Here is an 18,935-nt window from a genome sequence, read left to right as displayed (position 1 = left end):
TAAAGACAGCACCTTTGTCATGCACAGAGTAATTAAAAAATGCAAAAATCAAAAGTCTTCCTGTTGGTATTTCACAAACAGGTTATTAGAAAACAATTTTAATATATAATAGGGCAATAAAAATCCACCCTATTAAACAGAATTTTTTGAAAAGTAGTATTTGTGTTGATTTGATGCTAAAGCGAAGTCTTTCTACCATTTGCCTCTTGTGCCTAATACAATTTTTACTCTATGTAATATTTTTTAAAACAAATACCTTTCCACCATTAAATAGAATTTTTTTAAATTTCTATTTTGAAAACAACAAAACAAGCAGAGTTTTTCTTAGTAAGTTGAGAGTATTCTTTATATTAATGTAGGAAAGATTCTGCTTAATCTCTTAGCTTCTTTAGCATATCCTTTAAGCATTCTAGTATTAGTTCTTCTGCTTGGGTTTACAGTGATCTCGGTGTTATGAAATATTCATGCTAGAAGCTGTTCTCATTTCTATTTGTTTTGTTCAATGTTTTTCTCTCAGTTGTGCTTTTAAAACTAAATATCCTTAGCTTTTCACATCACCAGAGTCATCCTTTGAATATCCTCCTTTTTCAGTTTTTTTATTTTAGTAAATACACATTTCCCTAATGTAGTACTGAGTATAACGTAAAATTTTTTCTATTGTATTAGAATTGTAATTTTGACTTTATATATATATATATATATATTTTTTTTTTTTTTTTTTTTTGAGACAGTGTCACTCTGTTACCTGGGCTAGAGTGCCGTGGCATCAGCCTAGCTTACAGCAACCTCAAACTCCTGGGCTCAAGCAATCCTCCTGCCTCAGCCTCCCGAGTAGCTGGGACTACAGGCATGTGCCAGCCACCATGCCCAGCTAATTTTGTCTATATATTTTTAGTTACCCAGATAATTTTTCTATTTTTAGTAGAAACAGGGTCTCGCTCTTGCTCAGGCTGGTCTCGAACTCCTGAGCTCAAATGATCCGCCCGCCTCGGCCTCCAAGAGTGCTAGGATTATGGGCATGAGCCACCGCACCCGGCTTATGTCTTTTAAAAGTTAAAAAATACTTACGAGGAAATGTTTTCCCAGTAACATAATCCAGAATCCTTCACACTTTAGTATTTAAAAAAATAGAGCATAGATTCAGTTTATTTTGCAGTTCAGGGAATGTTGGGGAATTGTTCATATGAAAATCTGCAAGACTGCATTAGGTTCCCCACATTAGGTCCCCCTACCTAGTAAAAAAGAATTGTGAACATTTTAATATTGCTTCAATAATATTGAAATAGTGAATCCCTTGATAGCAGAGTTCTTTCTGAAAGATATATTGCAGCATTGTAAATCCAGTTATTCATTGGTGATAATGATGGCTTTGGGGACAAATTAATAGGAATATTCTACATCTTTTTAAAATAACTTTGGAATGTGGAGAATACAGTCATCCCTTGATATCCCTGAGGAATTAATTCCAAGATCTCCTGAGGATAGCAGAATCCAGAATCCATGGATGCTCAAACTCCTGATATAAGATGGTGTAGTATTTGCTTATAACATACACACATCCTCTCATATACTTTAAATCATTCTAGGTTACTTACAATACTTAATACAATACAAATGCTCTATAAACAGTTGTTATACTGTATAGGAACAATGACAAGAAAAAACATCTGTACATGTTCAGTACAGATGCAGATTTTTAATATATATTTTCGATCCATGGTTGTTGGTCAAATCCACAGATGGGGAACCCACAGATACAGAGGGCCAACTCCACTGAGAAGTACTGTAGACATGTTCTAGGAGCAAAACTAAAGCCATTTTCAATTAAATATACAATGTATTTGCACAATTATTTGTGAGATTTACTCCTAGGGTAGAATAATGTGCATAGTTCAATATGTGTCTTTGGCTTTCCTTTACCTTTACCCTGTCTTCTCCAAAGAGCAAACTGCTCATTGCAGCTGTTGAGATTTATAATTTTTGATAGCTCATTTTTTATTATTGTTGGTTATACTCACCAAAAGTCTTCTCCACCGGTGTTCTTAATGAAATGAAAAGTTGGAATATTGACTATATTTACTTTTACCTTGTTTGTCTATGATGACAAGGTGCCCTATATTTTATAGAGCCCTTTCTATTATAATGTTTCTGGAAACTAATGCATTTTAACATCATAAAAAATGTTTTTGAAATGTGTTCTGTTTTCTCCAGATGTACTGTCTTTACTCTTACCAGTTGCTAACCTACAGAGATTTTTCCTTTGCTTTTAATACTTGTTGGCTTTAACTGACTTAATCATTGAAATGAGATTGTCAGATATACTCTTTTTTTTTTTCAAAGTTTGAGAAACAAGCTTCAGAAAGAGTTATTCTTACTGATTTGTTTCTAAGTGAATTTAATTTAAATCTAAACTTCCTATAAGCTATTGCCTGTCATATGTTAGCATTTTTGGTAAAATTGTGTTAGAATATGGAAGCACATCCTGAAATGTATAGACATCTTAGCAATAGGAAATTGAAAACTTAGGATGAATGGCTGCCCCAATTGATTGGTAAACTGAAAATTAAAAGAGTTTTAGCACTGCATAGGAACAACACTCCCATTTTCTTTTCAAGGTTCTACCTCTTGTTTTTCTCTGTAACCTTGGAAAAGTCACTTAACCTTTCTAAATTTCCTTATCTGTAAATGATGATAATATTTCCTGCCTCCTAGAATAGTTGTGAAGATTAAAAGGATTAAAAATGTAATGTATTAACTACAGCGCTTAGCATGTAGTAAGTCTTCATCATCATCACTATCATTAGTATCATTATTATTATTACATTAATTTTAAGACTTGTGTTAGTAACTCCAGATAGTTTGCAGATTTCTTCCAGAATTCATTGTGCTAGTTGAGAGGAGGAATAAGTCCGTGATCCCTTTATTTAAGTCTAAGGTTGTGAGAGGACTCTTACAGTTCTTCTGTTTCCAAAGGTATTGGTTGCCCCTTAAATTTGAGACCTACACTCTAGTTCCTTTTACATTAGGAGACTTATTCTATTCTAGCCTTTGGCTGTATTTTTCTCTTCTCACTCAAAGTTATTTGATCTCAGAAAATCTGAAGATCTGTATAGTCATTCATATGTTATGTAATACTGTTTTTAATAATTAAGCTTATTTCACAAATAGACATTTAGATGTGTCTGTTTTCCCTGTACATAACAATTGAATTAAAAATACTCGAAGTTATCACTCAGCTGTATGGTTAATGTTTTTTAACATTAACCTTGCCTTGCCCATTTTGCCTCTTATCAAGGGTAGAAAGTAAGATATTACAAAGCAAGTATGGTGAGTTCCTAGGATACTCTTTATTTCAATCCACTAACACTTCACCCCACTCATGATATTTCTGGTAAGGTCTACAATGAATGCCATGCTCTGGTTACGCATAAGTTACCTAGAATTTCAGACATATTTACAAATAATTGCAAATCTGTAGTTAATAGCAATCTAATCCTTGAATAGGATTCTAGACAGTTTCAAATAGATGACTTTAAACAAAATGCTTCTGTTTAACAATAGTTCACAAGTCAAATTATACAAGTCAGGGATTCTTTGACATTGTGAATATATCCCTAGTGCATATTCTATGTCAACCAAACTAATAGCCAACCCAAATTACAGCAGTTATATTTATTTACTATTTATAGCTTAACAAAAATATTTATGTTTACAAATTAACTACAAGTATATATTTGAAATGCATATGTCACATATAAAAGAGAAAATAGATTGCCTTATTTGTGATTTTAGAGGGGAAAGACACATTAAAAATTCTGGGGAAAGATGATTAACAAACTTATCAGCTCTCCCAGAATCTGTCATTTAAATCCCTTCACATCCCTCAATTAATACTGTGTCTTGGAATTCAAACCAAATGCATTTGTTGGGTATCTCTTTCAACACTGAGAAATAAAAATGAAACTCAGAATAGTCAGAAATTTTTCTTACAGTTAGTTAACTTAAATAGTTTGGAGTTGTTACACTCCGTTTTCACTTTTAAAAGCTGTTTTATATTTCTGATGTAATAACTGCCCTGATTAGGGAGTTTTTTAAGCTTCCTTTTTGTGGTGATAAAGTCCCCTTAAAATCCTTACTCCAACTAAAGACATCTTCTCTTCTCTTACTTAAAAAATAAAATTACTCATATTCACTTAGGACACTTTGTTCTCTTAATTAATAAACCATTAGGATGTTGTAAAGGAATGATTGACCCAAAGGGTTTATTAGGGGTGTTGAAGGTTATTTTGACCTGGGACTGCCACACTTATAGCCTCCCCATCAGAAGAATGGGAAAGCTTAGACTCCACAGCTGATTTGCGTCTTTCCATATTTCTTCTGTGCCAGCCATTAGAACAATGTTTGCTTCTGGCTTGTCATAGTAATTTAAGTATGTCCTGACAAGAGTATTCATTATGTGTTATCCACAGCAACTGGGGGAATTGCTTTTGTCCTTTGATAAGCTATATTAAAATAAAGTAGAAATAGGAAATTATTTTAAAACAAAAGCGGTCAAGATGCTACAGCTAAGAGATTTGTTTTCCCATATTTTTTTTTTTTTTTAAATGACTCTGGTGTTTTGAGTGCTTTTCTACCCCATATCCCTTGTGTCTTCAAGGCTTCTTTTTTTTGTGGAGGGGAGAGGATTGGTGTAGTAGTGACAGAGTATTATTACCCATGATTCTCCATTTTTTAAAATAGTAATAATAGTAGAAGGAAGTGATGACAGAAATGCTAAATTCCTGCTTTTATATAATTTTCTCCCCTCTAGATAACTATGGAATTCCTGCATGGCCAAAAAGATTAAAATCAGCTCCCTCCTAACATATGTTACTAAAGTCAGCCCATACTAAGAGACTTCTTAGTGGAAAGGTAGAATAGATTCATATAAATAGTTCTTGTCTAAACAGAATCATTAATTCTTTTGTTTATTGTTAAGCATTTCTGCCACCTGTCCCTCTTAGATTGCTTTAGTTCCCATCCCTGGGGATGGTTTTACACTGCACCCTTTTTCACTGACAGTCAAGATTAGCGCCACATTCCAGGAGTGACCATAGGCAGTTTTCATGATTCAGAGGAGAAGGGACTCATCCTGGACGGAGTTCAGAGTATTATTTTTATTTTAAATCAGATGAACAAATAAGAAAAAACATTCTTAAATAACTATCAACTGGTAAGTAAAGCTTTCCCTGGCCCTCTCTCCTAACATTAAGGCATTGTTGATCTAAATACAACAGCAGTATCACAATGGTTTAGAAAATTCTGTCTTCCAAAATTTTAAGCAGGCTATTCCATAAAACTTACCCTAAGAATCCCAATTTGAGACTTTGTAAAGATCATTCATGTTTCCTGTTCTCTTTTATATTCCACGGTACAAAGATTAATTGCATGAGGTTCCCTCCATTTTTATTTTGTAATTCTATACTTCTGGCCCTTCCCCTTCCAAAAGGCTACTTCATATATACGGCAAAATGTTGTAAGATGTCTACCCTCCTCCACCCAAGACAGAATCGATCATCTTTGACACCTACCTGCTTAGTCTCCTGAGTCTGCTACTGAGTGTAATTCCCCTTATTGGCAACAACACTCACCAGGTCAGCTCTACAGATTATTTTTAGCCTAATTCAGTCCATTTTTTTCCATAAATGTGTATATCAAGATAACTACATCATGTATGTTTGCAGCTAAATAAGCTTCTGTTTAAAAAATATTCTTGGAGAAAGAAAGATCAAATTTTTTTAGTTGCAAGAGACTAGTTTCAACCCAGTTATTTATCATGGGCATGAAAGCTTATGTGTCTTAAGCTCACATTGTAGATTGCCTGCTTTAAGTATCAATTTTAGAAATAGGGGCTCTATTCTGCTCTGAGAATTGGACCCCTGCTGTTATTGATACCTGTTTTTCTTATACTGATTACTTTTCATAAATATTCACTTTGTTGAAAGACTAGCATTACAAAAAGGTGTGCAGCAAAAAGTCTCCCCATCTTTGTCTCTCAGCTGCCCAGTTCCTACACTGTCCTCCCCAATAGGTAACCATTATTCTTAGTTTGTAACATATCCTTCCAGAAATTTGTTATGCAATTACTGCCAAAAATAAAAGTAGAATATTATTTTTCTTTTTGTTAACACAAAAAATAGCCTATACATATTGTGCAACATTTTTTTCCACTTACTATATCTTTGATATTTTTTATATCAGCATATAGGGAGCTGCCGCACTCATTTTAAAAGCTGCAAAATATTCCATTGTATGGAAGTATCATAATTTATATAACCATTCCCTCATTGAGGGAATTTTTAAATTTTTCTTTATAACTCTGTAGTGAATAACCTTGTATAAACATTATTTTATACAAGCATGTCTGTAGGATAAAGTCTCAAAAAGCATTTGGATCCAGTAATCTAAAAATGATAATCCTCTCAAGATTGTATGTAGTGCTAATCTACAGAAGGAAAGGAACATCAGCCTATGTTTTACTCTTCAATCTTTTTGCCCATATTCTTTTTTTCAGACTTTCAGGCTTCTAATTTCTACTGCCCTGTTTTTGCACAAGGTTTGTCTCTTCTTGACTGATCATTTTCAGCAACCCCCAACCTAACTCTTGGCTGCTTTCGGTATCATCTTGGCAGAAATCTTAGGGCAGTTAACCTAGTAAGAATAAGAATTTGAGAGATTTTGATGAATTTTTTTTATATCCATACCAAAGCAGGCATTAATTGAATGTATCTAAAGGGGCAGTAAGTTTTGCAAGGTCTCAGTGATTTATGTACTTTAAAGCTCACCATTTCTCTCGTCTGATACTACGCAGCACTTATTTCAAGGTTTCATATTATATATATAGCAGTGCAATGTAATCCTCTGCTTGATAATCAAAGTTTAACACACACATACCCCTTTTTTTGGTGGGAAAGGTTAAGCTATAATTTCAGCTCAATTTCAATGAGTCAGAAATTTCCTTTGGAAAGGAGGGGTTTTTATTGCTCTGTGAAATTCATCAAATTAAGTTAAAAGGCTCTGAATTTTGTATAATTTTGCTCATAACAAATTTTTGACACCTCCTTTTCCCCTTTCCTCAATATTTGAGATTTTTTTTATTGTGCATGATAGAGGAATGCTGCTAAGCTTTGCAAGTAATTAACCTGAAATTGTTTTGAGTAATTCTGCTTTCTTGGCTTTTTGTACCTAATCAGAATTGATGTGACTGAAGTGCAAATCTTCATAATAATCATGCATTTGCTGGCAGTGATTGGAGGACCACCTTTTTGGCAATCTATGGTAACTTTGTTCACATTGTGTATCCCATGTAATGCATGTTGTCTTTTGCTTATGTTTTCTAATATAGGATAATCCAGTTAAAGGGTAGTATGTAAAATTCTTTTATTTTTTTCTGAAAATGAAAAGTCACAACAAACAGCAGTACACAAACTCCTCTTTAGAGCATGGTGATTTGTACTACTTAGAGTTATATGGAACATTAGATTAATTTTAGGGCTATAATTTTTGAAGGCCATTGAGAATCTGAATTACTACTGTCATCCCATTTTACAGATGAAGAAACAGTAGCAAGTTAACCAGTGACAAGATTAAATTAGACCTTTTATTCTCTTTCTGAACTACATGAGTCTGCCAGTTTTTCTGTCATATGCTTAAAGCTGGATAACAAATTTGAATTTGTAGTTTAACTCTGGCCCAATAAAACAGGATAAATGCTTATTGAATTAAATCAGTGCCGTGGGATTGTTTTAACATGCTAGGACCTTGATTTTCAGCCTGACCTGAAATATAGTAACCACTGCAAACACAGATTCTTTCCCACAAACCCTCTGGGCATAACATGAGAGCCAAGAACACAGGCTTTGAAACCAGACTGCCTACATTTGATCTAGGCTGTGAACTTCATCTGTTACGTAACAGAGGAAGTATATTAAGGAAGTACACTTGACATCAAATAATAGACAATAAAAATTGTTGCTGCTCTTACAGTTTGAATATATTCTTCCAGACTTTGATTGACATAGTTTGTACTCTCTGGTCATCATTTAACTGCTGATCACCACCATCACCCCTTTATAATTCGTTTGGTGTGATCTTACCAAAAAAGATTTACCAAGCCTAAATGAATATAATTGTTAAAAATCAAATGAATTTTAAAGTATAAGAGAAATTAAAGTATAAGAGAATTTTAAAGTATAAGATTTTTCCCTTACCTAACTAACTTTATGATGGTAAATTAGGCACTTGAGGAAGTATAATTGAGACACTACCGTAAGTATTTATTACAAAAAGTTGTTGAGTGTCTTTTGTTGCGAGGATGAGATTGTGAGGACAGAGAAGATAAAGGAATAAAAATAATCCACAGTTAATTAGGAAAGTTCTGAAACTATTCAGTTGTGTTCACAGTGTCATCTGTAAAAATAATCCATAATTAGGAAAATTCTGAAACCATTCAATCGTGTATACAATGTAATTCATGTAGATATCTTAGATTTTACTATAGAAACCCTATTGGCTTTTGAGACTATGTGTAGGAAAGATATGGATTTTATTACTTAACAAGTTTGCCTTATAGGAAGGAAAGGATAGATTTTGTTTTCCTGAAACCAAATCACAAAACCTAAAGCCTACCCCCACCCCCACTTAAGCTTTTTAGATCCCTTGACTATATTACTATATTATTATTTTTATAGGCCCTGTATAGCAAAATTTCTCCCCAAATTATTTTGAACATCGTTGTGTGTGTGTATGTATATATATATATACACAGTCTAGTTACACACGCATACATATATATATACATATAGCCTATAAAGTTTCAGCAAATATAAAAAAAAATGGGATTTCTGGCTTGGCTTGATCATTGGAAAATAAGTCAGCATCTGATTAATACAGGTTGAGTATTCCTTATTCAAAAATCTTGGGACCAGAAATATTTTGGATTTCGGATTTTTTTGGATTTTAGAATATTTGCATATACATAATCAGATATCTTGGGGATGGGACCCAAGTCTGAACATGAAATTTATTTATGTTTCATATACACCTTGTGCACATAGGCTGAAGGTAATTTTATGTAATATTTTATTTTATTTTATTTTTTGAGACAGAATCTTGTTCTGTTGCCCAATAGAGTGCCGTGGCATCAGCTTAGCTCACAGTAACCTCAAACTCTTGGGCTCCAGCAATCTTCCTGCCTCAGCCTCCCAAGTAGCTGGGACTACAGACATGCGCCACTATGCCTGGCTAATTTTTTTTTTTTTTTTTTTTAGTTACCCAGCCAGATTTCTTTCTATTTTTTAATAGAGACAGGGTCTCACTCTTGCTCAGGCTGGTCTCGAACTCTTGAGCTCAAGCAATCCTCCCACTTCGGCCTCCCAGAGTGCTAGGATTACAGGCATGAGCTACCACGCCCAGCCATTATTGCAAATTATTTTGTGCGTGAAAGAAAGTCTGCGTATATTAACCATCAGAAGGCAAGATATCGATATTTTCGTCACCCATGTGGACAATCTGTGATTATTTGACATCACCATCATTCCTGACTCTGCAGGTATATATTACCAATAATCAATCATTTTCTTCACTTATTCACAGATAAATATTTAGTAAAAAATATGATATACCATTCATATAGTGAAAAAATAATGTGTTCAGAGTAACTAAGCAGCATAGTAGCATCACCAGAATACCTGTATCTTATCACTATTACCCATAGAGGTACCTGCAGACCTTTTTAACACTTTCAACAATATCTTTCCACCACAGAGCAGAAACTGAGCGAAACAACACCATGAGGGATGCACGTAGGTCTTGGCCCCCTTTGGGGCATTGTGGGAAACCTGCCATTGGCATGTCTGGCTGGCACATGTGCCATTTTATTACCTGTGGGCATGTTTGCATGGGGGATATGGGCAGGTGCAGGAGAGATGTATTGCAGCTGAAGAGGCTGGAGGAGTCTTTTTCCCTTAGGGATGCTGAATAAACTGTGTCATGCACCCATGTTTTGACTGCAGCCTGTCACATGACATCAGATGTGGAACTTTATGCTTGTGGCATCATATTCAGAATCAAAAAGTTTCAGATTTTGGAGCATGTCAGATTTTGGATTAGGGATGCTCAACCTGTGTACCTAATTATTTTACTAAATATGGAAATGTGTAAAACATTGTTGTAAGTGAAGTTATCTATACACATGTTATATACATATCCTTATTTCTTAGGTGGTGCCTGGCAGTAAATTGCTTTCAGGTATACTTTTTACCTTTTTTCCAATAGGATTATACATATAATCTGTACATGTGCATAACAGATATAATTTTTTTCTTTTAAAAAGTTCAAATATTTTGTCCTGTCTTTACTTGTAATTAAGATAATATTACCATCTTTTAAAATTACATGTTTTTAAAAGTTACCTGAGGAACTTTCAGATTTAAGACTGAAATGGAGTTCCCAGACCCAGCAATCTAATTCCAGGATTAGTGAGGTTAAGTTGCAGCAGGAAAACAGATCCTCCCCCTCACACACAAACATAAACAAACACACACACACACACACACACACACACATTATTAGCTCATTGGTACTCCTTTTAGCATCATTAAACTAAAAGGGAAGGACCTGACTTCTCTGGTGATATTTGGAAACAATGAAGTATTCTGGTTTTTTTGCGCAGGTCTCGGCACAGATTACCATAATTGACCCTGGGCTATTACTTTTTTCTTTTCATTTGGCCTTGTGGGTTCATTACTGAATATGCTGTTTTTAATTGCATTGAATTGTAGGAACAGTTACTGCAGGTAGTGCTGTCAGTTATTTGTGCACCAAAATGGAGAAAAGATGTTTATTTAGGACTCAGATGTGAAATTTTCATCTGTGATTGAGGCCATAAAACTGAAATTGCTTTCCAAGTCTTCATTAAATTAAAAGGCTTTTACTGGTATCATGTTATTCATTGTTTAAAAAAAAAAAGTGCAAATGTCTTCATAAGGCTGATTTTAGAAGATCAGCTATTTTGCAAAGGTAAGTGATTTACATCAGTTGCATATGGATTACCCATTTATTGCTCCTTTTTTCCCCCAAAGAGATGAGTTTTTACTGAAGGTTGTAGTTAGTTTGTTGTTTTTAGTGTTTTTTTTTTTTTAAGGAAAGAAATTATTTTCATGCATGAAAGTCAGTGCATGGTTTACACATTGCATGAAACAAAAAACATGTTTTTGTGTTTGTTGGTTCCTCAAAAGAATATCACCTTTTGGAATGTCTTGGAATATCTTCTATCATATCAACTCTTTAAAAAAGGGAGAGAGGGAGAATATACTCTCACTTTGGAAGAGACTCACATATATCCATTCATGGTTACTTTCACTCACGTTTGATTCTTTTAAATGTAGTAATTGATCAAATATGTATTCAATTATGAGACACCTTCTGGAATCCAGTTAAGGTATCTGGGTGAGTGCTGCTACTACATATGAAGTTGCAGGATTCCTTTGATAGGACTGAAGAATGACTAAGTAGTGTAAATTAATTATATCTCACTCTTGAACTAAAAGTGCCCTTACACTTAAATAATTCAGACATAGTGATTTTCCTTAAACACTTAGTAGACACAGTGACTATTGTAACATTTGCTGTATTTTGGTGGAATTCACTTATTAATATGATCACAAATAGGCATTCCTGCATTCTTTGGAAGAAAGCGTCTACTCTCAAAATGATGCTTTCTATTTCTGCCCAAATTTACAAAGCCTATAAGAACATTTTATTATGCTCATAAGAAAACTTGTCCAACAGTTTAATAACTGGTATTACTCTGCATTAATCCAAACTATTCAACCAAAATATGTCCATCGTAATCTGGTAAAGGTGCTGAGGAAGATTTTTTTCCATCTCACTAATTTTTTAAAAAATAAATCACATTAGATTGATATTATTTGAGTGCATACTTTCATGGCATGAATCTAGAGAGTTTTCACCTGACCTATGACAGATACCATGGGCCACAGGAGTTCTTAATCTTCCCAAGTCTTGAAGACTACTGAAACTTCAGGCAGGCCTGAGATAAAGGTGTTTTCAGTATAGCTCTTTGATTATTTCTGTAGAGTGGATGCACTTTGACCACCTTTGACGAGTTACAAGAAGATGATTACAGAAAGAGGAAGGTTAGGAAAGACAGAATGTGCCCACCCTTTTTGATCTTGAATGTGGGGTAAAAATGGCAACACTTGTCATATTTTTTATAAGTGTTTCAGTTGGTGCCAAATTTTTAAGGGATCACCTCATGAGCCTTGCTTGGAATTCCTCTAACTCTAGCCTTCTCGCTTTCCTCATATTTTCTTGTGGCTAATTTTCATTTTCATCCTTAACATGGGGGCAAGATGTTTCTTCACAGTCTCCAAAAACAGGAATTCTACATAGAGAAAAGGAGATCTTAATCTTCATTCAACAAATGTATATTGAGCACCTATAATAACCAGGGTTTTAGAGAGAATGTAAAAATCAATTCAAACAAATCCTATACTTGGGAGCTTACGTTTTGGTGTATATAACTCATATATAGAACAGAAGTGATGAGAACCTTAAGAATGTTTGATACTTTGCTCCTAGGTCTGTAGCTTGTTTTCTTATTTTGTGGGCCAAGCCATATACTAATTTGCCTGGCATTTTTAACATTTGTGTTTATTCCTCCTTTCAAAAGGCAACAATTTTTATGATTCTAAAGCAGTTTCACCAAATTATAAATACAGTTATGATGCTCATTCAGTTCATTCGTGATACAAATTACTGTTATACAGAGTTGGCACCCTGACCCTAAAATAGGGATGCCCCTGTAATAGAATAATGCTTTGCTTGTTTTGAAATCTGGAGGAGTGTAATATTTTCCCCTTTGCCAGAGCAGTCCTTTCTCTTTTAAGAGGGAAAAGTGGGAGGGGTAGCAGGAGAGGCTGGGAACCAGGAAACTAGCCACAGTATTGAATATCAGCCAGGTGCATCAGTAGTTTTTTGAACTAGAGCAGAAAAATCTCTTGGAATTCAAAGCAATCATGGTGTGTTGACTTTCTCCTTTACTGAGTAACCAAACGGCATGATATTGGTACAAAAATAGAGACATAGACGTAGACCAATGGAACAGAATAGAGAACCCAGATATAAAACCATCTACCTACAATCAACTGATCTTTGACAAAGCACACAACAATGTACACTGGGGAAAAGAAGCTCTATTCAATAAATGGTGCTGGGAAAATTGAATAGCTACATGCAAAAGAATGAAACACAACCTCTACCTCTTCTAAAAATTAATTCAAGTTGGATAAAAGACTTAGATCTAAGTAATAAAACCATAAGAATTCTAGAGGAAAATGTAGATAAAACTCTTGTAGATACCAGTGTAGGCAAAGAATTTATGAAAAAGACCCCAGTGGCAATCATGGCAACAAGAAAAATTAATATATGGGGAGGTGTGGAAAAAAATAAGTGGGATTTGATTAAACTAAAAAGCTTCTGCACAGCTAAGGAAACAATCAACAGCAAATAGACAACCTGCAGAATGGCAGAAAATATTCGCAAACTACACATCCTTAAAGGGCTAATACAATAACCAGAATCTACAAAGAAGTCATGCAAATCAGCAAGAAAAAAACAACATATTAAAAAGTGGGCAAAAGACATGAACAGAAGCTTCTCAAAAGAAAAAAGACAAATGGCCAATAAACATGAAAAAATGCTCAACATCACTATCATCAGGGAAACGGAAATTAAAACCACAGTGAGGTATCACCTTACCCCAGTTAGAATGGCATTTATCAAAAAGTCCAAAAACTATAAATGCTGGCATGGATGCAGAGAGAAAGGAACACTTATATGCTATTGGTGGGATTGCAAATTAGTACAACCTCTATGGAAAACAGTATGGAGATTCCTCAAAGAACTAAAGTAGACCTACCATTTGATCCGGCAATCCCACTATTGGGAATTTACCCAAAGGAAAAAAAGACTTTTCATCAAAAAGACGCCTGCACTCAAATGTTTATTGAAGCACAATTCACAATTGTAAGGATGTGGAATCCAAGTGCCCATTGATTTATGAGTGGATTAATAAAATGTGGTATATGTACACCATACTACTCAGCCAAATGGATTAATACCATTTGCAACAATCTGGATGGAACTGGAGACCATTGTCCTAAGTGAAGTGTATCAAGAATGGAAAAACAAATACCACATGTACTCATTATTAAATTGGAACTAACTGATGAGCACACATGTACACAGAGGGAAATAAAACTCAGTGGAACTCAACCAGGGGGGAGGGGGACTGGGAGAGAGAGGCCCTACCTAAGTGATACTAGGAACACTATTTGGATGATGGGCGTACCTTTAGCTGGCACTCAGTGTAACTAGAATCCATGTAACCTGAAACATTTGTACCCCCTTAATATTTTGAAATTAAAAAAAAAAAAATTAAGAAACAAGTTTTTAACTTGGGCTATAGGGGGTTGAAGATTTAGGGAAGGAAGACCATTGAGGATACTCCATAAAGTTCTGGACTTGATTTTAGGTTGCTCTGTTTCATTTTAGAAAATTAAACTTTGCTATAGTACAACTTGAAACTTGAACAGTTGATGTCAGTTTTGTTTTTTAGAGCTTGTGTAAACAAAGTGAGTTCTTGAGAGTTTTGAAGAGGTGGAATATGCAAACGTTAAGATTTATGTCTGCCAATTTTGCTGGAGCTTTATACGTACAAAAAAATAGGAAATGTCACATTTCCTATTTGATTTTTAAGATGTAGACAGATGGCAGCCCTACAAAGTGTAAATAGCCCTAATTAAAATGTTTTCATTGTAAGAACTCCTTGCTTATCAAACCATTATGGGTTTTTGGAATCTTGTTCTTACAATCATTTTTTTTCCTTTTACTAGAATATATCATTTATTTTAGTGTTGCTGTTTTTTCAGTCCATATTGGACAAAATTTGAGACCAAAAAAAAGCTTAAGGAGGGGTACAAAAAAGAGAATCTTAAATGATTTTAAAAATTTGTATATTTCATTTTAAAAGATGGATATTGTGTTTGCAAGATTAAATGTATATCAGTCCACTCTGCCCCCCTTATTTTAGGCAAATCAATCCATATTTTCAGTATACTATAAGAATATATTATTTCCTTTTCTGAAAAGTAAACTTACGTGCTAAAATTTTGAATACACAATTGTAGAGCTTTACCTGTTTGGATGTGCTCAACCTGTTTTTTTCTCCTTTATAAGAATGCCTTCTTAGTTGCCCTCTGCTTTTACTAGCTGCCTGTATTCTAACAATTTGGACTTGGGAACTCTTCTGAACTTTTCTCTTTCATTCTCTACTTTGCAGATTTTTAAATCTAGTTGCAAATATTTCTATTCTTTTATACTCCATACTTTCTTTCTCATAATTTGGAATGTTCTACATATTTAGAGGTAGAATTCAAAAAATGCACAAAGAAAGAAACAAGGTGCACTTCTTTTATAAAAAGTCCAGAAGACAGCCTAGTTCACTGTTGCCAGATCTCTGGGATGCATTAGGTGAACTTTACTTAGTGTGTGACACAAGTTAATGAAGTTGAATTAGTTTTTTTGTTTTTTCTTGCTCACAGGTCAAAGTGAAAGAGATGAATCAGTGTATTTTTAAAAGTGTATGTCAGAAGTGAGATTAATTTCTATACAGCCTCATCTCTTGAGACTTATTTTATTGCTTATAACGAAGAGGAGCAGGAAACTTCCATTACTTTAAATATTTACTAAACTGGAGGGAATGAAAAGTACTTGGGAATATGAATCATATAGTAGACTGTTTTCTTAATTTGTATATATTTTAATTGTTCTTTCTCTCTACTCATTAAAGATTCCAGTGCTGAATATTCAAATGAAAATTTTTCCTGCACTTTGTACTGTAGCAGGGACCATATTTTCCTGTACAAATTACTTCCGTGTAATCTTCACAGGTGGTGTTGGCAAAAATGGATCAACAATAGCAGTGAGTATATCTAAAGATTTTCAGTAATTGTTTACACTAGGACTTGGTTTTGTGGTCACTTTGTTTTTCATTTGAAATCTATAAAATCATTTGTTAATTTAGACTTTCTGCTTAGTCTTTAAAAAATATAATTTTTTCCTCAGTTTAGTAAATCCTTACGTGCATTTATATGCTTACATATACATATTTTTGTCCATACACACACTTGCACATATATTTTTTTAAAAGTATGATCTGCTTTGCAAAAATAAGCCTGCCTATATAAATGAAATCCTCAGTTTGTGCCTATCCAATTCATGCTGCCGCTTTTCCTTATCTATTCTAGTGTTCGGTTTATAGAAATTGCTGGCTAGCAGGCACCATGAGGTTCTTGGAAGTTTGAGTCGAACTATTTTATAGCAGTTCTATGTAGTATCTGATGAGTATTGAATACTCTTAACCTTTCTCTTCACTCTGTGCAGGGAACAAGTGTCCTTTCTCCTTTTCTCCATATTGGATCAGTGATTACATTAGCTGCAATGATCTACAAGAAATCAGCAGTTCAGCTTTTTGAAAAGCATCCCTGTCTTTATATACTGACGTTTGGTTTTGTATCTGCTAAAATCACTAACAAGCTTGTGGTAAGCACCTAAGTTTTTATTTGTTCTGTTTTTCACCTTCATCTTATTGTGGTTTTATGGCCACAGTTTTCACTCTGTACCTTCCTAAGCAGTCCTAGAATTTGCTCTCCTCCAGTCACAATCTCTTGACATCAACAGGGGAGCTGTTTTTACTATTTTGTGAAGCTACAGTTTGAGGTTACCAGTTCTTTGAACCCCTAGAAATTTTCACCCTTTTATCTACCGTTTAATTTTGTTGTTCAGTTTATCTACACTTTTCATTCTCAACCTGAATATTCAACTTAAAGGTTCCTTGTAGAAAGCATCTTTTGTGGGCTACATAATTTTTGAAGCTTGATATTTGAACACAATACTGATTTACTATGTAGCTCATAATTGCTGTAATATGAAAATGCCCACATCATTTATTCTGTTTTATTCATAGGTTGCACACATGACGAAAAGTGAAATGCATTTGCATGACTCAGCATTCATAGGTCCAGCGCTTTTGTTTCTGGACCAGTATTTTAACAGCTTTATTGATGAATATATTGTACTTTGGATTGCCCTGGTAGGTATTATACTATATCTTATTTCATAATTTGGAGGCTACCTGTTTTCTTGTTTCAGTGGCCCAGCCCTAAGAGATAGATCATATAATTGTAATGTTGTAGAATGTCAGAAATCTGCATGTGGGGCTTTCTGAGAGTTCCTTGTAGCTTCATATTTGAGCCATTTTTGCATTATTCTTACTAGTCTTGCCTACATCAGGCAGGGCTCATAAATTCCAAATTTCTGTGTAAAGCATGAGTCAGCAAACTACACCGTGAGCTCCCAGGGTGTTTTGGTTAATAAAGTTTTATTGGAACACAGCTGTGGCCATTCATTTATGTATTGCCTGTGGCTGCTTTTATGCTATTAATACAATAGCAGAGTGGAGCAGTTGTGACAAAGACAGTGTAGCCCACAAAGCTTAAAATATTTACTATCTATCTCTAAGAAAGAGTTTGTTGATCCATAGTGTAAAGGAAAGCTCATGAAGAAATTGAATTATTAAATTGTATAGAATTGAAGGTGAATCTGGAGAGAGAAGAAAGTCAGAGGCCACTCCTCTTCATTTTCAGGAGTCTTAGGGAGGGCCTACGCAGGTGCTAAGAATCTAATAGTCTCTTTTCTTTCCAGGTCTTCTCTTTCTTTGATCTGATCCGCTATTGTGTCAGTGTCTGCAATCAGATTGCATCTCACCTGCACATACATGTCTTCAGAATCAAGGTCTCAACAGCTCATTCTAATCATCATTAATGATGTAATTGGTGTTATATAGGAAACTCATGTTTTCTGCAGGAAGGAATCCGAACATATTGAGAATGGGGGTGGATATGAACAAATATAATTTATAATAATCAATGTTGTATAACTTTTATTCTTTATTATCAGTAACACTCCCTACCTATCCTGTGTGAGAACGGGACCCATCCTGTAAATTGTACATGTTGTCATACAGGGTTTGGGCCAAGAAAGCATGCAGGAAAAAGATGCCATGTGTTTGTAATTATCCTGGATTCAGAATAATACTGTCATGGGGAGCAGATCCCCAGTGGTGGAGATTTCTAGTGTAGACTATTTGCAGGCCAAAAGATGGTTGCTTTATAATTTTAACCAGTCATCATCTTTAGTAACATCCTTGTTTAGTGTCTTCTCAAGCTTTCTTTACTAAGGGGTTCAGCTGTGACACAGATACATCCCACTAGCTTGTGAGGTGGAACTAGTGATAAAGACCTTGACGTTGGATTGAAAGGTTTCCTATCTTACATTGTTGAGGAAGTCATTTTTTTATTGCTTAAGAAATGGTATCTCTCATGGGCTTGGGAAATCCTGGTAGCATGCAGAATAATGTGGTAACTTTGTTGATCCATTTTATTTTTTTAAATAAATATATGATCTGAAAGCCAGCTTTTTTCTCAATTTTATTCAGTGGAAAGATAAACTAAGTCTTAATGTCATTCTTCAAAATTTAAGCAAAATTTATTTCTGTTCTTTAATAAATAAGGAAATTCAGTATGCTACATTGTTGTGATGTGTCCTGTGACCTTTCTATTTTGAAGAAACTTTAAAAAAGGAGAACTGTGTTCATTTTTACTGTTGATGGGTTCTTTATCTTGTAGTTGCCACCTATGCAATTATCAGTCATTTAGGAACCTCACATCCTTCCCCTAAATTTTCAGTAAGTGCGTGGGCTTCTGAAAAGAATCACTTTGCACTCTGCTTTTTGGTAGCTATACTACAGTTTG

The 18,935-nt window shown here is 34.5% G+C and overlaps 1 protein-coding gene across 3 annotated transcripts in view; it reads left to right on the top strand.

Annotated features, from left to right (window-relative positions):
• CEPT1 (choline/ethanolamine phosphotransferase 1) overlaps nucleotides 1–18,699 on the top strand; it is a 43,697-nt gene extending 24,998 nt beyond the window's left edge. For 2 of the 3 annotated variants that reach the window (XM_069478987.1, XM_069478986.1), the window contains exons 5-9: nucleotides 7,233–7,317; nucleotides 15,914–16,045; nucleotides 16,507–16,665; nucleotides 17,090–17,215; nucleotides 17,827–18,699. In XM_069478987.1, coding sequence (XP_069335088.1) covers nucleotides 7,233–7,317; nucleotides 15,914–16,045; nucleotides 16,507–16,665; nucleotides 17,090–17,215; nucleotides 17,827–17,946 — 622 coding nt within the window. In that variant the 3' untranslated portion in view covers nucleotides 17,947–18,699. The remainder of the gene's footprint in view (nucleotides 1–7,232; nucleotides 7,318–15,913; nucleotides 16,046–16,506; nucleotides 16,666–17,089; nucleotides 17,216–17,826) is intronic. The other variant, XM_069478988.1, reaches the window with a different exon arrangement.
• Nucleotides 18,700–18,935: the final 236 nt, after the last annotated feature.

The sequence above is a fragment of the Eulemur rufifrons genome, chromosome 8 (genome assembly GCF_041146395.1).
Source record: "Eulemur rufifrons isolate Redbay chromosome 8, OSU_ERuf_1, whole genome shotgun sequence".
Taxonomy (NCBI): domain Eukaryota; kingdom Metazoa; phylum Chordata; class Mammalia; order Primates; family Lemuridae; genus Eulemur; species Eulemur rufifrons.
Note: the sequence above shows the minus strand (reverse complement) of the source record. Positions and strands in the feature narration are given on the sequence as shown.